The sequence below is a fragment of the Coregonus clupeaformis genome, chromosome 36 (genome assembly GCF_020615455.1).
Source record: "Coregonus clupeaformis isolate EN_2021a chromosome 36, ASM2061545v1, whole genome shotgun sequence".
Taxonomy (NCBI): domain Eukaryota; kingdom Metazoa; phylum Chordata; class Actinopteri; order Salmoniformes; family Salmonidae; genus Coregonus; species Coregonus clupeaformis.
This window is the reverse complement of record NC_059227.1, coordinates 8,124,981-8,150,956: the sequence shown is the minus strand read 5'-3', so window position 1 is coordinate 8,150,956 and position 25,976 is coordinate 8,124,981. Positions and strand designations below refer to the sequence as shown.

The 25,976-nt window shown below is 41.5% G+C and overlaps 2 protein-coding genes across 3 annotated transcripts in view; one reads left to right on the top strand and one right to left on the bottom strand.

Moving 5' to 3' along the window:
* The window catches only part of LOC121552237 (kinesin-like protein KIF26A), a 160,876-nt gene that overhangs the window by 5,697 nt on the left and 129,203 nt on the right, over nt 1-25,976 (top strand). The gene's annotated exons all lie outside the window — the stretch shown is intronic.
* Nucleotides 1,443-13,741, bottom strand: LOC121552240. Of its 2 annotated transcripts, XM_045211244.1 has the most exons (7): nt 13,527-13,741; nt 13,214-13,359; nt 12,910-13,055; nt 5,757-5,818; nt 5,411-5,518; nt 5,120-5,218; nt 1,443-4,769 (listed from the first exon to the last, which is right to left on the bottom strand). In XM_045211244.1, exon 7 carries the CDS (start codon nt 3,031-3,033, stop codon nt 1,567-1,569), a length of 1,467 nt encoding a protein of 488 aa, XP_045067179.1. In that variant the 5' UTR covers nt 3,034-4,769; nt 5,120-5,218; nt 5,411-5,518; nt 5,757-5,818; nt 12,910-13,055; nt 13,214-13,359; nt 13,527-13,741; the 3' UTR covers nt 1,443-1,566. The 2 variants fall into 2 exon arrangements, with proteins under 2 accessions (XP_045067179.1, XP_045067180.1); XM_045211245.1 differs by having other exon boundaries at nt 1,443-5,218.

Sequence of the window (25,976 nt, the reverse complement as noted above, 5' to 3'; positions counted from 1 at the left end):
TGTCTGTACACATGGCCATATAATTGTCTATACACAGGGCCATATAGTTGTCTATACACAGGGCCATATAGTTGTCTATACACAGGGCCATATAGTTGTCTGTACACATGGCCATATAGTTGTCCGTACACATGGCCATATAGTTGTCTATACACAGGGCCATATAGTTGTCTATACACAGGGCCATATAGTTGTCTGTACACAGGGCCATATAGTTGTCTATACACAGGGCCATATAGTTGTCTATACACAGGGCCATATAGTTGTCTATACACAGGGCCATATAGTTGTCTATACACAGGGCCATATAGTTGTCTGTACACAGGGCCATATAGTTGTCTATACACAGGGCCATATAGTTGTCTATACACAGGGCCATATAGTTGTCTATACACAGGGCCATATAGTTGTCTGTACACAGGGCCATATAGTTGTCCATACACAGGGCCATATAGTTGTCTGTACACATGGCCATATAGTTGTCTATACACAGGGCCATATAGTTGTCCATACACAGGGCCATATAGTTGTCTATACACAGGGCCATATAGTTGTCTATACACAGGGCCATATAGTTGTCCATACACAGGGCCATATAGTTGTCTATACACAGGGCCATATAGTTGTCTATACACAGGGCCATATAGTTGTCTATACACAGGGCCATATAGTTGTCTATACACAGGGCCATATAGTTGTCTGTACACAGGGCCATATAGTTGTCTATACACAGGGCCATATAGTTGTCTATACACAGGGCCATATAGTTGTCCATACACAGGGCCATATAGTTGTCTATACACAGGGCCATATAGTTGTCCATACACAGGGCCATATAGTTGTCTGTACACAGGGCCATATAGTTGTCCATACACAGGGCCATATAGTTGTCTATACACAGGGCCATATAGTTGTCCATACACAGGGCCATATAGTTGTCTGTACACAGGGCCATATAGTTGTCCATACACAGGGCCATATAGTTGTCCATACACAGGGCCATATAGTTGTCTATACACAGGGCCATATAGTTGTCTATACACAGGGCCAAATAGTTGTCCATACACAGGGCCATATAGTTGTCTATACACAGGGCCATATAGTTGTCTGTACACAATCTGCAATATTAAAGCTGATCTACGCCCTAAAAAAATAAAAAAAATAAGACAAAGTTTGTCGTCATGGAAATTGTTCAAGAAAAGCTACAACATAAAAAAAAAAAACAGCTGCAGATTATAATTTCATTCGTCCTGTATTTTTCAAATATTACAGTGTGTTTGTTCACAGGGGTCTTTGCAGGGGGAAAATGTTTCCTTGGGCGTGCGCCTAACTAACCGTAACCCCCAGGTCCTTTGGCTTGGTGTGATGTAGTTTCAGGTCATACCTCATGGCCTGCCTGCCTACCTCAGACTATGGCTGGGTTTCAATGGCTTTTCCCCTACTTTACTTTGTGACCATTGATATCAGTTCGAACCAAATTGTTTTCACCCCATCATGTCCTTTTAGATCAGTGTTCAAGGAAAAGAGATGACGACAGGAGGCTATTCTAAATTATTGGGACATGGCCTATAGTGCTGCGTGGGTCAAAATGGCACCAGCCACAGTGAATGGATAAGTCTGTATAACCCTCACTTGGTTTGATGTTGCCACAACTTTTATGTTAGAAAAGTTGTCTGTACACATGGCCATATAATTGTCTATACACAGGGCCATATAGTTGTCTATACACAGGGCCATATAGTTGTCTATACACAGGGCCATATAGTTGTCTGTACACATGGCCATATAGTTGTCCGTACACATGGCCATATAGTTGTCTATACACAGGGCCATATAGTTGTCTATACACAGGGCCATATAGTTGTCTGTACACAGGGCCATATAGTTGTCTATACACAGGGCCATATAGTTGTCTATACACAGGGCCATATAGTTGTCTGTACACAGGGCCATATAGTTGTCTATACACAGGGCCATATAGTTGTCTATACACAGGGCCATATAGTTGTCTATACACAGGGCCATATAGTTGTCTATACACAGGGCCATATAGTTGTCTATACACAGGGCCATATAGTTGTCTGTACACAGGGCCATATAGTTGTCTATACACAGGGCCATATAGTTGTCTATACACAGGGCCATATAGTTGTCTATACACAGGGCCATATAGTTGTCTGTACACAGGGCCATATAGTTGTCCATACACAGGGCCATATAGTTGTCTGTACACATGGCCATATAGTTGTCTATACACAGGGCCATATAGTTGTCCATACACAGGGCCATATAGTTGTCTATACACAGGGCCATATAGTTGTCTATACACAGGGCCATATAGTTGTCTATACACAGGGCCATATAGTTGTCTATACACAGGGCCATATAGTTGTCTGTACACATGGCCATATAGTTGTCCATACACAGGGCCATATAGTTGTCTGTACACAGGGCCATATAGTTGTCTATACACAGGGCCATATAGTTGTCTATACACAGGGCCATATAGTTGTCCATACACAGGGCCATATAGTTGTCCATACACAGGGCAATATAGTTGTCTATACACAGGGCCATATAGTTGTCCGTACACAGGGCCATATAGTTGTCCATACACAGGGCCATATAGTTGTCTGTACACATGGCCATATAGTTGTCTATACACAGGGCCATATAGTTGTCCGTACACAGGGCCATATAGTTGTCCATACACAGGGCCATATAGTTGTCTGTACACATGGCCATATAGTTGTCTATACACAGGGCCATATAGTTGTCTATACACAGGGCCATATAGTTGTCTATACACAGGGCCATATAGTTGTCTATACACAGGGCCATATAGTTGTCTATACACAGGGCCATATAGTTGTCTATACACAGGGCCATATAGTTGTCCGTACACAGGGCCATATAGTTGTCCATACACAGGGCCATATAGTTGTCTATACACAGGGCCATATAGTTGTCTATACACAGGGCCATATAGTTGTCTATACACAGGGCCATATAGTTGTCCGTACACAGGGCCATATAGTTGTCCGTACACAGGGCCGTATGTAGAGTTACACGTGTGAGAACTATGAGTTGCTTAGGAAGTTGGAGAAGCCGTCTGTAGACGTGCCAGTCTTTGCTCAGAAGCTTTTGTTGGAGAGTTCTAGAGTCTAGCTCTTCATTTTCTGCTCCCTTGGTACATTTTTAAAACCAGTGTGTTTTGAAAGACATTAAACAAATTGCAAAGACCAAGGTCCAAGCATCAAAATGAACTTACTTAGCTTACTTCAAGTGTTTCCCAGGACCTCCAAACTATCAACAGTTCAGATGGTGTCTTAAGTTGGGGGATATGACTCATATATATTTAATTGTCAACACAAGTGTTGAATTTTCCTCACCTAGAATGACATCATATGAAAGGGAGTGTGAATCTATCCACTCTCTCCTTGATGTTTACTTTTACATAGCCATTTTTATATACAACAGCAAGTGCCTCATTGTCTTTGAAAACAATGCCAGTCGCAGAGTGTGAACAACGGAGTACAAATAGGAAGTGACCCTTGTTGATCTTCGCTCTGAGCTGAAAGCATATTCCTTTAGACATCCTTGGTTCAATTCAATGAAACCTGCAGTGCGTTGCAGTATTTAACAGCGATTATGCTATCGCCACCATCCTGGTAGCATAAATAGTGCTCATGTAACTACAAACAAGTGTTTTCAAATGAAACACTGGTTTCTCATGACATCTTGCCACCCTCAAGCTCTGGGAGAAAATGGTCCCACTTTACCCAAGCACCCACCTGGCAACCCACCTAGAACTGTTGGTGTTTGTTTTCAACCCTGCCTTGTATGAATGCCACCGGTGAGAAGGAGTAATGTGTTTTGCCATAGACAGGGATGGCATTTCGCATAGGGTGCTGCGGGTACTGCGGGTCCTGGTGGGATGTAATCGGCACCTCGGCAGAGGAAAGTAGCATGGATTTGTCCAAGATTGCCCAAATTGTGATGTACAAGATTGCCAACATCCTCATCGGTAACATACTGGAATGTATGCAGGTTTGCTAGGGGTCCAAGCACAGAAGGTTTAGAGCCTTAATGTATAAAAAAAAAAGGTGAGAAGTAGGCATTGGTCTGAAGCCTAAAAATAAAGCAAATTCACATGAGCAACACAATACCTTCTCCACCCATGCTCTACCAAGGTTTTCCAGCACACAGTTTTGACCTACTGCAGTAGTTATGTTGGTCTATTGTACTTCAAATAATGTGTATGCAGGTTTCTTACGATTACAATCTTCTCACACAGCCTAATTCATCCTCTGGGAGGAGGTGCTCCCACAACAATGTGATTTGTACCACATACAAGTTAAAGTATTGGATCCTTCACACATCCCATTTCACTACCGTTTCAAGCTTTTTTTATTATATGAATTACCATCATGCTTGATTGAGCGAGCACTTTTTCATGTAGTAATGTGGTGCCTGCCTGTATTTCCTTTAACCTGTTTATTTAGCACTACATGGGCGGTAGGTAGCCTAGCAGTTAAGAGCGTTGGGCCAGTAACCTAAAGGTTTTTTAATTTTTTAATGTATTATATGAAAGAATAGAGGCGCCACATGACATATTGACAATTAATCTGCTTTATTACCCTCTAGTTGTAATTTACTTATCATCTCTTCCAAAGACTTCTGAAGATCAAACTTGTCACCCAGCATTTCAATCACTTTCGACAGGTCCAGGGTTTTGCTGTTGTCCTGTGTCGGATCTGGACAGGAATCTATGCGGCAAATTATGACAGTCCGTGATTAAATAAACATTTACATTATCACAAGGATACAACATTTAGTTTTCCCCAGAAGCTACTTTGCATTAAGGTATTCTACCCTTGTGGATGTATCTTCCGAACAGCATGCAGAACAGCTCGTTGTTGTTGGCCTATCCAGCACAGTGTCAAAGCACAATGTCAAATCTAGTTCGCTAGCTTATCATGCAGTCGGCGCTTCGCTGATAACTTTGCAAACTTTGGTTGAATCACTCAGTCTGCTCACCTTGCTTCCATTCTAAAATGGTAGCTTGGTCGCTGAAAATAGTTTCTGGTGAAAACTCTAGGTAAGGTAAGATGCTTACCTTTCTGTGGGTTTGTGAACACAGCTGGTGGCAAATTGAGACAGTCCACCTGTTTCTTAAACACTTTCAGTTCAGCAGAGGTGATCTCCTTTCTCTTACCTGTTCATCATAGGGAATAGAAAATATATTATGAGCCAGAGGGCCCCAAAATAAACATATTTTCATATACATATTTTCACATACTGTATATCATGTCCAATTAGTTAAGTAGTAATACGTTTTTAAACAAGACCATAGTACTGAGTTTAGCATGATAGACAGGGCTCTCAGTGTATTTTCTAATGTTCTTACTGTAGAGATACAGAGTGCTGTAGTTGCCAAGCAATGACATATTTTGGTGGGCAAGGAGGCAGTCAGGGCAGGTACTCAGGTAGGTCAGGGAAAAGGACAAAGGCAACGCTGTGGCACACAAACACACACTTTTTTTAACATGACATACCACATTGGTTCACTATCCTTTAGTGCAAAGTCATTATTATTATTATTTTGTTATTATTATTATTATTATTATTATTATTATTATTATTATTATTATTATTATTAGTAGTAGTAGTAGTAGTAGTAGTAGTAGTAGTAGTAGTAGTAGTAGTAGTAGTAGTAGTAGTAGTAGTAGTAGTATTGTTATGGCTTTACTCACTTGACGTAAATGTGTTGTTTTCCATGGTCATCACACTGGTCATGCTAATGCATTTGCCTCCACTGTTGAGTAATGAACTGAGATAAATATACTACAACATTCAATTACAAATTAAATTATACATCACATTACACTCAAAACACATTTCTCTAAGTTGTCTTTGTTCTGAGAACATTCCTAATGTCACACAATTTGAGAACGTTCCCAGAATATACCCAACAAACCAAAACTGGTTCTGTGTATGTTCCCAGAACATTTCATTAAGCTGTGGGAAAGGTGTAAGAACATTCCCCCTAAAAGTTATAATAACACAATCTGTCCAGTTGTGTTGATGATTATACAATGTTGGTATTAATGTGGAAAAAACATTCCTCTGATGTTGCAAGAATGTTAACAGAACATTTGTTATGTCATTTTAAAGTGTCCAAAACATTTCATTATGCTGTGAGAACAATGCGGGTACATTAGCACTCACATCTGACCTGTAGCACTCAAATCTGACCTGTAGCACTCACATCTGTAATCATGAAGTGCTTTGGAAGCCTGGTCATGGCACATCTTTTTTTCTTGAGCGGTTGGTCAGGGGACCAGAACATAATTACAAATAATTTGTAAACCGCAAATTAACCGTAAGAAGCCCAAACAGATATAATATTTCATTAAAACAATCATTTCAAACCTTGCTTACGTTTGTATACGATCACACATACAGTGGGGAAAAAAAGTATTTAGTCAGCCACCAATTGTGCAAGTTCTCCCACTTAAAAAGATGAGAGAGGCCTGTACTTTTCATCATAGGTACACGTCAACTATGACAGACAAATTGAGAAGAAAAAAATACAGAAAATCACATTGTAGCATTTTTTATGAATTTATTTGCAAATTATGGTGGAAAATAAGTATTTGGTCACCTACAAACAAGGAAGATTTCTGGCTCTCACAGACCTGTAACTTCTTCTTTAAGAGGCTCCTCTGTCCTCCACTCGTTACCTGTATTAATGGCACCTGTTTGAACTTGTTATCAGTATAAAAGACACCTGTCCACAACCTCAAACAGTCACACTCCAAACTCCACTATGGCCAAGACCAAAGGGCTATCAAAGGACACCAGAAACAAAATTGTAGACCTGCACCAGGCTGGGAAGACTGAATCTGCAATAGGTAAGCAGCTTGGTTTGAAGAAATCAACTGTGGGAGCAATTATTAGGAAATGGAAGACATACAAGACCACTGATAATCTCCCTCGATCTGGGGCTCCACGCAAGATCTCACCCCGTGGGGTCAAAATGATCACAAGAACGGAGAGCAAAAATCCCAGAACCACACGGGGGACCTAGTGAATGACCTGCAGAGAGCTGGGACCAAAGTAACAAAGCCTACCATCAGTAACACACTACGCCGCCAGGGACTCAAATCCTGCAGTGCCAGATATGTCCCCCTGCTTAAGCCAGTACATGTCCAGGCCCGTCTGAAGTTTGCTAGAGTGCATTTGGATGATCCAGAAGAGGATTGGGAGAATGTCATATGGTCAGATGAAACCAAAATATAACTTTTTGGTAAAAACTCAACTCGTCGTGTTTGGAGGACAAAGAATGCTGAGTTGCATCCAAAGAACACCATACCTACTGTGAAGCATGGGGGTGGAAACATCATGCTTTGGGGCTGTTTTTCTGCAAAGGGACCAGGACGACTGATCCGTGTAAAGGAAAGAATGAATGGGGCCATGTATCGTGAGATTTTGAGTGAAAACCTCCTTCCATCAGCAAGGGCATTGAAGATGAAATGTGGCTGGGTCTTTCAGCATGACAATGATCCCAAACACACCGCCCGGGCAACGAAGGAGTGGCTTCGTAAGAAGCATTTCAAGGTCCTGGAGTGGCCTAGCCAGTCTCCAGATCTCAACCCCATAGAAAATCATTGGAGGGAGTTGAAAGTCTGTGTTGCCCAGTGCAGTGGCGGCTCCTGAAAAAATTCTCAGGAGGGGCAATTTTTCTGATGATTTAGGTGACCTACACACATTTTAAAAAAGATATGTCCAGCAACAACATGAAGACAGGGGCAGCATATAAGTCAATACCAGAAGCATTTATTGACTGATCTGGGGAGATGGATTCCAGTTTCTGTGACAGATTATAAATAATCTCTGATGCCTTTGTTATATTAGCTTTTGGTTGAATGTACTGTCGTAGTAAATATATAATGTTATAGCTTGGTCTGACTAAAATCTTGTGCATGACCCATTTTGTGTTGGGCGTTTGTTTTCAATCAATGCTGTTCCTATCCTATAACAATGGACAAAAGAGTCCTATCTTGTCAGCCTTGTCAGCAGGTGGCCAAGGACAACACCCACGCCATAGGTCTCTCAGTACTTCCAACTCACGAGTTCTTGCTCTGAGGACACACACACACACACACACACACACACACACACATCATCACTGATAACACACACACACACATCATCACTGTTAAACACACACACACACACACACAAAAATCCCCTCTCTTTAGGCTGAACATTTGAAGACAGAGAACCCGACTCAGAGCCAATGCAACAGTGGAGGGGACCTCGCCCAACTCATCAGGACCAATCAGAAGATCAGAACTACTAGATTCAACCTACATCATTTATTGTATAAAATGTCTGCACACAATGTTTTCGGGGCTCTCTTCAGATAGCTCCCTAAGAGTTTGACGAACGGGTCCGTGCACGCGATTCCAGATATCTTTACCTCTGAATAAACTGCCTTTATTATACCATATCCACCCTGTCCAAAGTCTCTACTTGGTCTCAGTTCTCCAGTAAACTTGTGATTATCAACAGTACACAACGGTAACAAACAATTGGGGGAACTCACGGGGCAGATAGTAAGGTCGCAGTGACACAGAAAGCAGTTCAATGTCGGGGGGTACAGAGTCGCTCTCTTACCAGGATCGCGGTCCGCTCTGACCAGGGTGAAGCCGGCCGGCTCCACTTCTCTGTCCGGGACTCTGTCATCCAGCCAAGTCTCCCAGCTGTATTGGATTCCGCTGCCAGCAGCGTTTTCATTATTTAGTCCGTTCGTAGCGGGTATGTACACGATCAACAAGATCAGTCCAAAACCCACCACTGTAAAAATCCATGGTTGGCAGAATGTTTGTAAACTAAGTCTACAAATTAAAAACATAAAATAACGCCACACTGCAGGTCGCAACAGAGACGCTGCTAGCTGCTATTTTCTTAGTTACGTTCATGGTTACGTCACGTATGACGAAAGCGCGTAAGTGCAAGCCCACAGACACCCATAGAGAATGTATTGAAAGCTTTGAAATTTGAAAAAAATAGATTTTACATGACAGGCTATGAGAGACTTCTGGGCGATTTTCAACCTGACTGAAATCGCCCCAAAAACGGGCGGGGCCATTTGAAGCACGACTTTAGCCTGATTTGACATTTAGTGGCAGTCAGATCAGATTAGAACACTGATAACTAGTACTGTTGCCGTGATATAATTGATTAGAAAAAAATCCCTTCCTTTTCCCGTTTGGCAGTGCGTCGCCCATATCGCCCTATTGAACAGGCCGTCCCTGGCCCAGTGACAGCCCCAAAACGTCACTGCCCAAAATACCAGCAACAGTGTGTGAAAACCTTGTGAAGACTTACAGAAAACGTTTGACCTGTGTCATTGCCAACAAAGGGTATATAACAAAGTATTGAGAAACTTTTGTTATTGACCAAAGACTTATTTTCCACCATAATTTGCAAATAGATTCATAAAAAATCCTACAATGTGATTTTCTGGAGAAAAAAATTCTCATTTTGTCTGTCATAGTTGACGTGTACCTATGATGAAAATTACAGGCCTCTCTCATCTTTTTAAGTGGGAGAACTTGCACAATTGGTGGCTGACTAAATACTTTTTTCCCCCACTGTATCTCTATTATGCGTGGGAATACTTTGGAACAGATTTATTTGCTGATTTATTAACTATTTAGCAGTCTTATGAATTGGGAATAGAAGCTGTTCAGGAGCCTGTTGGTGTCAGACTTCATGCTCCGGTACCGCTTGCCGTGTGGAAGCAGAGAGAACAGTCTTAGGCTTGGGTGGCTGGAGTCTTTTAACAATTTTCCGGGCCTTCCTTTCACACCGCCTGATATAGAGGTCCTGGATGGCAGGAAGCTCGGCCCCAGTGATGTGCTGGGCTGTCCGCGCCACCTTCTGTAGCGCCATGCGATCGCGGGCGGTGCTGTTGCCATACCAACCAATGATGCAGCTAGTCAAGATTCTCTCAATGGTACAGCTGTGGAACTGTTTGAGGATTTGAGTCTCCATGCCAAACCTTTTCAGCCTCTTGAAGGGGAAGAGGCATTGTCATGCCTTCTTCGTCAAATCAAATCAAATCACATTTTATTTGTCACATACACGTGTTTAGCAGATGTTATTGCGGGTGTAGCGAAATGCTTGTGCTTCTAACTCCGACAGTGCAGTAATATCTAACAAGTAATATCTAACAATTTCACAACATATACCCAATACACACAAATCTAAGTAAGGAATGGAATTAAGAATATATACATATATGGAGGAGCAATGACAGAGCGGAATGGACTAAGATACAGTAGAATATTATAGTTTGCCCCTGGTAATGCGTTCGGCAGACCGCACCACCCTCTGGAGAGCCCTGCGGTTGCGGGCGGTGCAGTTGCCGTACCAGGCGGTGATACAGCCCGACAGGATGCTCTCAATTGTACATCTGTAAAAGTTTGTGAGGGTTTTAGGTGCCAAGCCAAATGTATTCAGCCTCCTGAGGTTGAAGAGGCTCAGTTGCGCCTTCTTCACCTCACTGTCTGCGTGGGTGGACCATTTCAGTTGGTCAGTGATGTGTACGCCAAGGACCTTGAAGCTTTCCACCTTCTCCACTGCGGGTCCCGTCGATGTGGATAGGGGGGTGCACCCTCTGCTGTATCCTGAAGTCCACGATCATCTCCTTTGTTTTGTTGACGTTGAGTGAGAGGTTATTTGAATGATGGTGTTGATGTGAGCCATGACCAGCCTTTCAAAGCATTTCATGGCTACAGATGTGAGTGCTACAGCCATAGTCAATTAGACAGGTTACCTTGGCGTTCGTGGGCACAGGGACATATTAATAAGTTCCACCCATCAGGCCACTAGAGGGTGATTTGTTCATTTGACTGCAGGAAAGGGCTACAAAATCTATAACTATGTTTGGACAATACCCTAATCAAATATAATGATGTAAGATGATTGAAATGGCATTTGTTTAAAAGTTTGGCAACTTCAAATAATAATGTTTTCAGAACTCTTTTTTTTATTGCTTAAGTATGTTCAGGGAATGTTATTGGAATTATCATGTCACAGCATCACACTATAACTTTGAGACCATTGAGAGGGCGGCGGGTAGCCACATTTTGTTGCAGCAGCATATTCTAAAAACACTACGGGAACATTGTGTTATTACATTCCCTGGCAACCTAATGAAAACCTTAGGGGGATGTTCTGTGGTAGTTTTTACAGAGGTTGTGAACAACATTTTAGTAAATGTTAGGAGAACATTCCAAGGATATTTCATTTCAAACATTTTCTTAGAAAAAAATATTTGTTGATCAAAAACATTATTTTAATGTTTGTTTGACGTTATCATCCTAATGTTAGCACAAATCAGAACTTAATTGAAATGTTAATTAATGTCCTGGGAATGTTCACAGGAATGTTCACGGTTTGCTGGTTAGTTTAAATTGTTTTTAAATAGAACCATGTGGGGACCTCCAGGAAACTTTATGTTGAAGCACTGAAATTCCCCTTAAAGTCTCACTCCAGTCTCCCTTTCACCTCATTTATCACCTGATTTACTTAAAGGCACATTACAGTAAAGAAACTTGAATTTCCTATGTTTTATATTCAGTATATTTCATTTTAGTCATTTAGCAGATGCTCTTATCCAGATCATGCATACATATTTGTTTTATTTTTTTCTCATACTGGCCCCCTGTGGGAATCAAACCCACAACCCTGGTGTTGCAAGCGCCATGCTCTACCAACTGAGCTACACGGGGCCCGTGTATTTCCACACTGAGGTTGGAATAATACTGTGAAATTGTGAAAATTATGATAATTCCCTTTTAGTGTAAGAGCTGTTTGAAAAGACTGCCTGTAATTTCAGCCTGTTTTGGTGGGATTGAGTTTTGGCGTGCCTGGTGACATCACCAGGCGGTAAATTAAATAGACTAATAAAAAAGAGTTCCAAGAGTTCCGAACCTCTCTGCCAATAACAGCTAGTTTTGAGTCATAGCGAAATACTTGCTTTAGAAATTGCTCTTTGCTAAGAAGCTATTTTTTTATTTTTTTTATTAACAATTTCAGTAAGGTACTTCGTTGTTACCCAGAAATTATTTAATATTGAGATAAAAACGGCTGCATTGGACCTTTTTTAAATGTAAAATCTTTTTTTTTTTTTTTCACTAGTCCACTGCTGATACTGTCCCACATTGTTTTGCATGTCAGCAGTCAAGTTTTCAAGATCTTGGATATTCAAGCTATTCAAGAAGCAAAGTGTCACCGGCCACATATGACTGTAAGTCGCTTTGGATAAAAGCGTCTGCTAAATGGCATATTATATATTATATTATATCGTCATCATGATTAAAAATGCAAAAATAATCATAATTGTGAGTATTTAAAGAAGTTCTCTGAACAATTTGAGAGCATTCCTATACTATTATCAATTATTAAATTAAAAATAACTATGTGTGAACTTACAGGAAGTTTTCTGTTAAGGTAATGAAATATTAAGAAACGTTTTTTTTGTGTGAATGTGCTGAGAATGTTCCAAAACAAAGCAACTATCCTGCAACATTCCCAGAAAGTTGTGGGAAGGTTGCAGCAAAATAACAATAGGACAACCACGGTCTCACCATGCTCTGAGAAACATAGAATTTTTTGTGCTAGCTGGGTTTTCAAGTGTTCGTAAAAGCAAAGACGGGGTATAATTATTATTTTTGCACGTTACAATTACAATTTGTGTTACAATGCTGTTTGCTGTTGTGTAATTATTGTATTTCCAACACGTTTTTAACATTTACATTTCCGGTACGGTATGCATACAGTGAACATACAATAAGCATGAAGCGCATTGAAGGTCAAGAATTGTCTTACATGTTTGTCATCTGTAATCCTTTAACAGTGTTGTTCTGGAGTCCAGGAGAGACCTGAATCCAGCCTGTGATCCATTCTTTTGCAGCATACTCTCTGCCACCAGGGAACTCACTGCTCTCTGCGATAGAAATCCACTTACCCCAAATCTGCAAGAGATATAGGACCCAGACATACTGTATATACCGACCGATACAAACATAGATGGATAACAGCAGTAGTTAGATACCAACTGTCCAACAGATAGTATGCATACAGTGAACATACAATAAGCATGAAGCGCATTGAAGGTCAAGAATTGTCTTACATGTTTGTCATCTGTAATCCTTTAACAGTGTTGTTCTGGAGTCCAGGAGAGACCTGAATCCAGCCTGTGATCCATTCTTTTGCAGCATACTCTCTGCCACCAGGGAACTCACTGCTCTCTGCGATAGAAATCCACTTACCCCAAATCTGCAAGAGATATAGGACCCAGACATACTGTATATACCGACCGATACAAACATAGATGGATAACAGCAGTAGTTAGATACCAACTGTCCAACAGATAGATAAACGGATACAAACGGACAGATAGACAGATAGACAGACAGAAATAGACAGACAGACATAGTACTAACATGGTCCGTGCTGTTCATCTCTAGGGGTCTCAGTAGATCCTCGCAGGACAGAGGAGCTGCCAGTCCCACTGAGAGAAGACTGAGGACAGAGATGACACACAGGACCAACATGTCTCACTACGTGTCACTGTTATATACTCTAATAAAAAAAAAAAAAAAAATTGTATTAATATTTGTAAAGTGGTTGTCCCACTGGCTATCATAAGGTGAATGCACCAATTTGTAAGTCGCTCTGGATAAGAGCGTCTGCTAAATGACGTAAATGTAAATTTAATACAGTATATCTCCTGTAGTCTACTTGAAGCCTCACTATCTCTTCCTATATCTGCCCTTTGGTGCACTAGCTGGATTAAACAACAGTGTCAGGGCAGCAGAATAGTGCCAGTTTTATACCCATGAGTTTGCCCTCCACTGGCCTGTGTGCTCTGCAAAACATGTTTGTTTACGGGAACCGTTTCTGTTTGCATTGTCTTTCCCACCATTGCTAAATCATTACTGGGCAAAAGGCCTTGCTATTAGGTAAGTAGCTTAGCTGTAAAGAACATAGTGCCAGTAACCGGAAGGTTCCTGGTTTGAATCCCCGAGCTGACTAGGTGAAACATCTGTCGATGTGGCTTGAGCAAGGCACTTAATCCTAATTTCTCCTGTAAGTGGCTAAACGACTGCTAAATGACTAAAATGTAAAACGTGTAAATATTAGAAAGGGAGTTGTACTGAGAGCAGAGCACACGGTGCTTCTGAGAGTGGATGTCTGTGTTAGGCCCACAGGACTTTGACCGCCCCCTTATTTTGCCCAAAAACAATGTAAACAAGTAGAATCGTTCCCGTTATGCAAATGCTTCACATGAATGTGAATTTATTTCTGGTAAATCTATCTATCTGTTTCCATTTCTGCGTGTGTATTATACAAATGGTCAGTTATCGCAAAACCACAAGAATATTAACAGTGATAACAACAACATAATAACCCCCCCCTAAAAATAATCATAGATTGGCCAGTCATGATAACATTATACTGCAGTTTTGATGCTGCAGTCAGTGGATTGAAAGAGGTGTGAAGTAAAAAATGTAAACAAGGATATTCATGGTGTCTTTCTGGTCAGATGTTGCATGAACTTTGGATCCGTGTTTCATGTTTATTATTTTTTCATGTTCGGTGTTTCATGTTCCATGTCCAAATCATCCCAACGTCTCTACAATTGATTGTGGAAGTCTATAAAGTTACTTTAAGATGATTTGGACATGGAAAACGCTAATATTGTATTGGGGATTTTGACTTGCCTCGATTTTTGGACAAAAATGCTAACCACTTGCCAAGTAAACACCAGACAGTGGTTAGGTAAACAAAACCAAAACATGGATTGCTGTCTTACCTTGTCCATAGACTGCCTACAGGTTAAGGAAACTAATATGCCATTTTGTTTAAGGCTAACATGTTATTTGAGAATAAAATGAACTTTTTTTTTTTATATTGACCTGTTCAAAAGCAATCGTCTTTGAAACTGCATGTGAAAACACCTAGAATAGGTTGTTGCATTTATGTCATAATGTAACACTATGCTAACGTAGAGACTGAACAACTCTCTTTGAAATAATCCCACTGAATGGTATATGATGCACCCAGAATAGAGAGGGGAAATATCATTCAACTCATAGTTGAAGTAAAGCCAACTCTTTTTATATCACTAGAAGATCTGTCAGTAGAGCCCCACATTTAAATATCCAGCTCAGTAAAACTTTTAATTGTCAGTAGTTTCTTTTTCATCTCTTTCAAGCAGTGAATAAGCCGACGTTTGGCTTTTTTGTCAGTGTTGCATTGAACACATTTCTCTGTCTTCTGTCAGACATCTTGGACAGAACTTAACTGGCTGTCTGCTTAGACTCGCCTGTCAGTTGTCTCCACAGACGACAGACCACTTAGCGTTGTCATGCCAATATACTAAGTATTTTACAAAAGGAAAGGGGTGTGACAAATAAGGCTTTTGCTAGATGGCTGTCATGACTCGACATCCCAATTTTGCTGCATCATCCTGAATAGGACTCAAATTACTGCATTTGGGTGGCAGCTGTGAAAGCACCCTGACTTTGGTATGGGAAAGTTCTAGAAAATCAATTCAAGGCTAGCCACTACTCAAAACTCTTCACCAAGCAAAAACATCGTACAATGACTCAAATACATTATATCACAACCTTATGAAGACCTTCTTTACAAAGCCTCTTAACCAAACCTTCCTTTTAATATGCACTAAGTCCCTCAATGTGTTGAGGACTGAAGCAGTACACAGATATTATCCTGTAACAAATAGAGAAATTGGTGAATTGGAGTGAAATAACCAGTGACTAGCATTTCATGAAAACCCCTCGGAGTCGGGAGACGAAAATCACTTAATATCCAGAGAGAGAGAGCGTCAGGAGGGGAAATTGAGAGGTGCTGAACCTCATCACAGTGAGCCGTCTAGTGGGAGTGCAGGCCAACATGTCTGCTTACTTGTCTGCCAAAGTGATTGTGTAACAAATAACCCATGACGTGTGTGTGTGTGTGGATCTCTGTGACCACTGGCCTCTGTAAGGGGTATGCAAAGGACCCTGGCTTGCTGCCTCAGTGTTTTGGCCTGACCAAAATTACAGGGTTTAATAGGAGCTGGTGTTGGGTGTGTGAGTGTAGGAGTGGGCTCTCCTGTGTGTGTGTTAGACCCAAGGTGACTGTTTGGGGCATCACCAAATGAAAACAACAGATAGGAGCCTGTCCATGGGGGTCAGTGATTACGCCGCTAGATGAGTATGCCTGGGAGACATGCAGTACCAGCATGAACGACAGACAGACGGACATGGAGACTGAGATGGAGACAGGCCTCAACAACTAGCCTGACTAATATTCAAGAGTTACAGTTCCTTGCAAAAGTATTCATCCCCCTTGGCGTTTTTCCTATTTTGTTGCATTACAACCTGTAATTTAAATGCATTTTTATTTGGATTTCATGTAATGGACATACACAAAATAGTCCAAATTGGTGAAGTGAAATGAAAAAAATAACTTGTTTCAAAAGATTCTACAAAATAAATAACGGAAAAGTGGTGCGTGCATATGTATTCACCCCCTTTGCTATGAAGCCCCTAAATAAGATCTGGTGCAACCAATTACCTTCAGAAGTCACATAATTAGTTAAATAAAGTCCACCTGTGTGCAATCTAAGTGCCACATGATCTGTCATATGATCTCAGTATACATACACATGTTCTGAAAGGGCCCAGAGTCTGCAACACCACTAAGCAAGGGGCACCACCAAGCAAGCAGCACCATGAAGACCAAGGAGCTCTCCAAACAGGTCAGGGACAGATTTGTGGAGAAGTACAGAGCAGGGTTGGGTTATAAACAAATATCCGAAACTTTGAACATCCCACGGAGCACCATTAAATCCATTATTAAAAAATGGAAAGAATATGGCATCACAACAAACCTGCCAAGAGAGGGCCACCCACCAAAACTCATGGACCAGGCAAGGAGGGCATTAATCAGAGAGGCAACAAAGAGACCAAAGATAACCCTGAAGGAGCTGCAAAGCTCCACAGCGGAGATTGGAGTATCTGTCCATAGGATCACTTTAAGCCGTACACTCCACAGAGCTAGGCTTTATGGAAGAGTGGCCAGAAAAAAGCCATTGCTTAGAGAAAGAAATAAGCAAACACGTTTGGTGTTCGCCAAAAGCCATGTGGGAGACTCCCCAAACATATGGACGAAGGTACTCTGGTCAGATGAGACTAAAATTGAGCTTTTTGGCCATCAAGGAAAACGCTATGTCTGGCGCAAACCCAACACCTCTCATCACCCCAAGAACACCATTCCCACAGTGAAGCATGGTGGTGGCAGCATCATGCTGTGGGGATGTTTTTCATCGGCAGGGACTGGGAAACTGGTCAGAATTGAAGGAATGATGGATGGCGCTAAATACAGGGAAATTCTTGAGGGAAACCTGTTTCAGTCTTCCAGAGATTTGAAACTGGGACGGAGGTTCACCTTCCAGCAGGACAATGACCCTAAGCATACTGCTAAAGCAACACTTGAGTGGTTTAAGGGGAAACATTTAAATGTCTTGGAATGGCCTTGTCAAAGCCCTCAATCCAATTGAGAATATGTGGTATGACTTAAAGATTGTTGTACACCAGAGGAACCCATCCAACTTGAAGGAGCTGGAGCAGTTTTGCCTTGAAGAATGGGCAAAATTCCCAGTGGCTAGATGTGCCAAGCTTATAGAGTCATACCCCAAGAGACTTGCAGCTGTAATTGCTGAAAAAGGTGGCTCTACAAAGGTTGATTTGGGGGTGAATAGTTATGCATGCTCAAGTTTTCTGTTTCTTTGTCTTATTTCTTGTTTGTTTAAAAATATGTATATATATATTGCAAGTGGTAGGCATGTTGTGTAAATCAAATGATACAAACCCCCCAAAAATCGATTTTAATTCCAGGTTGTAAGGCAACAAAATAGGAAAAATGCCAAGGGGGGTGAATACTTTCGCAAGCCACTTTAGTCTGTGTCTGTGTCTGTTTGTGTGTGTGTGTCTGTGTCTGTATGTGTGTGGCGGAGAGAAAGAAAGGCGTGCCTTAACAGATTATTTACATAACACTTACTGTTGTGGAAAGGGGGGGATATGGATCTTTACAGTTTTCAGACCTTCTGAAAAGTTAATGAAACTCTGGTCAGTGGACTAACAAACTGTGTGTGTGTGCGCATGCCTTTGTGCACGAATGTGTGTGTGTGCACATTATTGTGTGCTTCAAACTGCTGTCTGGACAGCAGGCTCCTATAATGAAAGGTTAGAGGGAACACAGACATTCTCAGTAGAACTAACAAGGTTTCATTACGTCTCCAAACCTTTAGTGTAAAAGTAGAGTTCATAGTAGGTCTCCGACACAGAAGTCAAGCCCATTAACTTCTGCCCAATACACCAACACAACAACAAGCATTGTGGTATCGAGGGGTTGGCTGACAACCTCACAAATGATCCGCAAGCATCGATGTGGCTGGAAGGTGTGCGTTGTTATGATTCTGCACATCAGATAGCAAGCAACAATGACAAGAAGCTGCCATGTGGGGAATTGTAGTTGGCTCGTTTCAGCTCGTATCTTGTTATTGATACCATGTCTTGTTTTGAGGTGTTTTGACATAATGTCTATTGTAATATGGCTAAAATTGGCTAGCTAGTTAACCTGTAACTGTAACGATGTACAGTGCCTTCAGAAAGTATTCACACCCCTTGACTTTTACCAAATGTTGTAGTGTTACAAAGTGGGATTAAAATGGATTTAATAGTAATTTTTTGTCAACAATCTACACAAAATACTCTGTCAAATTGGAAGAAAAATTCTAACATATTTATATTTTTAATAAAAATAAAAAAACACTACTATAATTGGATTAGATAAGTATTTAAGTCCGTGAGTCAATACATGCTAGAATCACCTATGGCAGCGATTACAGCTGTGAGTATTTCTGGGTAAGTCTCTAAGAGTTTTCCACATCTGAATTGTGAAACATTTGCCTACTATTCTTTTCAAAATTCTTCAAGCTGAAATTGGTTGTTTATCATTGCTAGATAACAATTTTCAGATCTTGCCATAGATTTTCAAATAGATTTAAGTCAAAACTGTAACTCGGCCACTCAGAAACTCTCACTGTCTTCTTGGTAAGCAACTCCAGTGTAGATTTGGCCTTGTGTTTTAGGTTATTGTCCTGCTGAAAGGTGAATTAATCTCCCAGTGTCTGGTGGAAAGCGGACTGAACCAGGTTTTCCTCTAGGATTTTGCTTGTGCTTAGCTCCATTCCGTTACTTTTTTATCCTGAAAAACTCCCCAGTCCTTAATGATTACAAGCATACCCAAAACGTATTATGTGACTTGCACATTTTTACTCCTGAACTTATTTAGGCTTGCCATAACAAAGGCGTTGAATACTTATTGACTCAAGGCATTTCACCTTTTCATTTGTAATTAATTTGTAAACATAATTCCACTTTGACGTTGTGGATTATTGTCTGTAGGCCAGTGACCCAAAATCTAAATGTAATCCAATTTAAATTCAGGCTGTAACACAACAAAATGTGTAAAAAGTTAAGGGGTGTGAATACTTTCTGAAGGCACTGTATTTGAGAGACATTGCTCATTGTGCAAATGTATTTATGTTTTCAATAAACATTGAGATTAAATATATACAAAAATATCTATCTATCTATCTATCTATCTATCTATCTATCTATCTATCTATCTATCTATCTATCTATCTATCTATCTATCTATCTATCTATCTATCTATCTATCTATCTATCTATCTATCTATCTATCTATCTATCTATCTATCTATCTATCTATCTATCTATCTATCTATCTATCTATCTATCATATATATATATATATATATATATAAACGTAACATGTAAAGTGTTGGTGCCATGGTTCATGAGGTAGAACGTGGAGACTGGCTCACTCAGCTGGAGCGAGCTCGCGCTGTACTCAACTTCCCTTAGCGATCTTAGCCTTCACGCTAACATAGCCAGAGCAAGAGCCCAAGACCTGTCAGAAAACATCTCTCTCAAAATGGTTGCCCCGAACAAGCTACGGTACTGCGTAAAGAAGTGACTTATAAGAAAAAGTTGCTCTCTGGTAGCCTAATAGGCATCTTCTACATCCGAGGAGTCAAAGTGATTTTTTTCCAGTAACTAGACAAATGTCTTTTAAGAACACAAAGCCCAGGCTGTAGATATAAGGCCATATTGAGTCATTCGGTTTTTTAAGTAGCTAGTCATTCTATTGTATTACATTGCACTCTACAAGACGACAATATTACAGTATTACCATGGTTAGTAGTTAGTGATTATCTAACTAGTGAGAAGTATTGGGGTAGAATATTTCAAAATGCGATGGAGGTCATTTGTGCCTCTTCTGTACCTCTTCTTGTGACTGATGTAAGAACATAGCCCATTTTCCAATGCTTTTTAAAATAACTTTTCACACCTTAATTGAAAGCAATTACAGAACAAGGTTGACAAGGAAGCTGCTTCCACTTTCAACCTTTCTTTTTCTCTCCTTCCAGTTTCTAGTTATCACATATCTCCTTTTTTGGCTTCTCTTTCTCTTGTCTCTCTCTATCTCGCTCTCGCACCTCTCTCTCTCCTCTTTCTCTCCTTTCTCTTCTCTCTCTCTCCTTTCTCTTCTCTCTCATCCTCTGCCTCCCCTAGTTTTTGTCGACCTCGCTGAGGTCTGAGTAAAAAACAGATGACAGAACCCAATAATTCAGCTAGGCAGGGGCTACACACACACACACACACACACACACACACACACACACACACACACACACACACACACACACACACACACACACACACACACACACACACACCTCTTACTCCCACTAAGGTTGTCCCAGTGTGTTTTATGGCACGGCTGCTGCATTAAACTACACCGCGTTAATCTGGTGTCAGGGGGCAGTATAGGCACAGAAATCTATCAAAATGATCTCTCACATAGAGAACATACACTCTCGCTGTGTGTGAAGCCTATCCTCTTGAAAAGAATAGTGTTTAGTGGTGCTCTTTGTTTGTGTGTGTGTGTGTGTGTGTGTGTGTGTGTGTGTGTGTGTGTGTGACACAGAGGGAGGGAGGGGTTTTTATATATGTATGATGACCCTGAATAGGTTCATACCGAATGATGAATACAAGGCCGAAAAAACATGGAGCAGGATTAAATGAACCACTTTGAATGGGCATAAATCCATACGAGCCATGTACACTGCTTCACAAAATGCTGTACATTATGCTAGAACGGCGCATCAGCAACAGCATTGGAAATGCCTGGAAATGCCAAGGGATATTTGGGGAGTTTCAGCGGTGGCAGCATTTTGTTTTGGTGGCATGGAGGAAAACACTTGCACTCAATCACCAGTCATGCTGCTACTTAAGGGAGTTCCTCGACAGACCCTCGGGCCTGATGGGACAGTCTCGCTCGATACGGGTCCTTTCTTTGTCCCATACAGAAGCATCTCTTTCTAAATGCACTTAATGTCTTAGGTTTTGACGGGAGCATGCTTGGATAGGTTCACCTCAAGCGTTAAAGGTTGTTCCCCTTTGACGTCTTTGTTTGCCTTGTAATCATCCAAGATGGCGTAGCATTGCGGTCGTGTTTTGTGTTGTGTCCTCGTGTAAATAGCCTATCTTTTTTAGTTTTTTGTCTTTTTTTCGTATATATTTCTCTATCTCACTTTCCATCCTTTAACTAAATATACTTTCCTGCATCCTGTCTCACCCATTGTGGAACGGATTCTATTATTTATTTATTTTGATCAAGAACCTACGTCTGAAACTAGCCAGCTAGCCAGCTAACTAGCTACTTGCTATTAGCCACCGTTAGCGGTCTTCACCACTGTCCGTGGCCTGCACTATCTACCAGCCAGCTCTAGCCTGGACAATTATCGGCCACAGCGTGCTATCGACCCAGAGCATAATGGATTTTCTGTCGGAATCACTAAATCAATGGACCTTAACACCGGACCATCGCAACTAGCTAGCTGCAACCGAATGGCTGTTGTTGGCTAATCACCACTGTCCCGATGTACCAGTTAGCCTTGAGCTAGCCTCGAGCCAGGCCCATCTCCCGGCTATCTACCTCTCTGTCAACCGGACGGGACCTCCTAGTGTCGACACGAAGCCCTGCCGATCCATCACTACTGGTCTGCCGACGTAATCGTCTGATGTGGTTTCAACAGGCTTCCCGTTGCGACGACCACGAAGATCCATCTGCTAGCCCCGGCCCGCTAGCTCGCGCAATCAACAGCCGTGCCTCCTGCTCGCCTGTGCTGTAGCAGCCTACGAATTGCTCCCGGACTTACTTACAGTTGAAGTCGGAAGTTTACATACAACTTAGCCAAATACATTTAAACTCAGTTTTTCACAATTCCTGACATTTAATCCTAGTAAAAATTCCCTGTTTTAGGTCAGTTAGAATCACCACTTTATTTTAAGAATGTGAAATGTCAGAATAATAGTAGAGAGAATTATTTATTTCAGCTTTTATTTCTTTCATCACATTCCCAGTGGGTCAGAAGTACTATACACTCAAATAGTATTTGGTAGCATTGCCTTTAAATTGTTTCGGGTAGCCTTCCACAAGCTTCCTACAGTAAGTTGGGTGAATTTTGGCCCATTCCTCCTGACAGAGCTGGTGTAACTGAATCAGGTTTGTAGGCCTCCTTGCTCACACATGCTTTTTCAGTTTTTCCCACACATTTTCTATAGGATTGAGGTCAGAGCATTGTGATGGCCAGTCCAATACCTTGACTTTGTTGTCCTTAAGCCATTTGCCACAACTTTGGAAGTATGCTAGGGGTCATTGTCCATTTGGAAGACCCAAGCTTTAACTTCCTGACTGATATCTTGAGATGTTGCTTCAAAATATCCACATAATTTTCCTTCCTCATGATGCCATCTATTTTGTGAAGTGCCCCAGTCCCTCCTGCTGCAAAGCACCCCCACAGCATGATGCTGCCACCCCCGTGCTTCACAGTTGGGATGGTGTTCTTCGGCTTGCAAGCCGCCCCGTTTTTCCTACAAACATAACGATGGTCATTATGGCCAAACAGTTCTATTTTTGTTTCATCAGACCAGAGGACATTTCTCCAAAAAGTACGATCTTTGTCCCCATGTGCAGTTGCAAACCGTAGTCTGGCTTTTTTATGGCGGTTTTGGAGCAGTGGCTTCTTCCTTGCTGAGCGGCCTTTCAGGTTATGTCGATATAGGACTCGTTTTACTATGGATATAGATACTTTTGTACCTGTTTCCTCCAGCATCTTCACAAGGTCCTTTGCTGTTTTTCTTTGATTGATTTGCACTTTTCGCACCAAAGTACGTTCATCTCTAGGAGACAGAACGCGTCTCCTTCCTGAGCGGTATGATGGCTGCGTGGTCCCATGGTGTTTATACTTGCGTACTATTGTTTGTACAGATGAACGTGGTACCTTCAGGCATTTGGAAATTGCTCCCAAGGATGAACCAGACTTGTGGGGGTCTACAATTTTTTTTATTTTGATTATCCCATGATGTCAAGGAAAGAGGCACTGAGTTTGAAGGTAGGCCTTGAAATACATCCACAGGTACACCTCCAATTGACTCAAATTATGTCAATTAGCCTATCAGAAGCTTCTAAAGCCATGACATCATTTTCTGGAATTTTTCAAGCTGTTTAAAGGCACAGTCAATTTAGTGTATGTAAACTTCTGACCCACTGGAATTGTGATACAGCGAATATTAAGTGAAATAATCTGTCTGTAAACAGTTGTTGGAAATATTACTTGTGTCATGCACAAAGTAGATGTCCTAACTTGCCAAAACTATAGTTTGTTAACAAGAAATTTTGAAAAACAAGAGTGGTTGAAAAACAAGTTTTAATGATTCCAACGTAAGTGTATGTAAACTTCTGACTTCAACTGTATTGCTGTTCACTGGACCTTATGATCACTCAGCTACACAGCTAATGCCTGCTGGACTGTTACTTTACACGGTACTCCATCCTGTTTATCTGTTTAGCCTCAGCCCAAACTTTCGTCGCCTTTACCAGTTGTTGTCTTAGCTCTCTAGAATAACACCTATGATTGCGTTATGCCTCTCTCCCATGTCAATATGCCTAGCCTATTGCTGTTTGGGTTAGTTCTTATTATACAATTTCACTGTAGAGCACCAAGTCCTGCTCAACCAGCCTCAGAGAGCTCCTTTGTCCCACCCCTCATACACGCGGAGACCGGCTCAATCGGTACGTCCAGTGATGCTATCTCTTTCATAGTTACCCAATGCTTAGGTGTACCTCCACTGTACTCATATCCTTCCATATCCTTGTCTGTACATAATGCCCTGAATCTATTCTACAACGCCCGGAAATCTGCCCTTTTTATTTTCTGTACCCAATGCACTAGAAGACCAGTTCTTAAAGCCTTTAGCCGTATCCTTATTCTAATCCTCCTCTGTTCCTCTGGTGATGTAGAGGTTAACCCAGGCCCTGTAGCCCCCAGTATCACTCCTACCCCCAGGCGCTATCATTTGTTGACTTCTGTAACCGTAGAAGCCTTGGTTTCTTGCATGTTAACATCAGAAGCCTCCTCCCCAAGTTTGAGTTATTCACTGCGTTAGCACACTCTGCCAACCCTGATGTTCTAGCAGTGTCTGAATCTTGGCTTAGGAAGGCCACCAAAAATTCAGAAATGTCCATCCCGAACTACAACATTTTCTATCTAGATAGAACTGCCAAAGGGGGCGGAGTTGCAATCTACTGTAGAGATAGCCTGCAGAGCTCTATCATACTATCCAGGTCTGTGCCCAAACTAAAAATCCACCTTTCCAGAAATAAGTCTCTCACTGTTGCCGCTTGCTACAGACCCCCCTCAGCCCCCAGTTGTGCCCTGGACACCATATGTGAATTGCTTGCCCCCCATCTATCCTCAGAGTTCGTACTGCTTGGTGAACTAAACTGGGATATGCTTAACACCCCGGCCGTCCTACAATCTAAACTAGATGCCCTCAATCTCACACAAATTACCAAGGAACCTACCAGGTACAGCCCTAAATCCGTAAACATGGGCACCCTCATAGATATCATCCTGACTAATTTACCCTTTAAATACACCTCCGCTGTCTTCAACCAGGATCTCAGCGATCACTGCCTCATTGCCTGTGTCCGTAATGGGTCCGCGGTCAAACGACCACCCCTCATCACTGTCAAACACTCCCTAAAACACTTCAGCGAGCAGGCCTTTCTAATTGACCTGGCCCGGGTATCCTGGGTGGATATTGACCTCATTCCGTCAGTAGAGGATGCCTGGATGTTCTTCAAAAGTGCTTTCCTCTCCATCTTAAAAAAGCATGCCCCATTCAAAAAATTCATAACTAAGAACAGATATAGCCCCTGGTTCACCCCAGACTTGACTGCCCTTGACCAGCACAAAAACATATTGTGGCGTACTGCATTAGCATCGGACAGCCCCCGCGATATGCAACTTTTCAGGGAAGTCAGGAACCAATATACACAATCAGTTAGGAAAGCAAAGGCTAGCTTTTTCAAACAGAAATTTGCATCCTGTAGCACTAACTCCAAAACGTTTTGGGACACTGTAAAGTTAGAATATGTGGACAACTACAAATACCTAGGTGTCTGGTTAGACCGTAAACTCTCCTTCCAGACTCACATTAAGCATCCAAAGTTAAATCTAAAATCGGCATCCTATTTTGCAACAAAGCCTCCTTCACTAATGCTGCTAAACATTCCCTCGTAAAACTGACCTACCGATCCTTGACTTCGGCGATGTCATTTACAAAATAGCTTCCAACACTCTACTCAGCAAATTGGATGTAGTCTATCACAGTGCCATCTGTTTTGTCACCAAAGCCCCATATACAGTGGGGGAAAAAAGTATT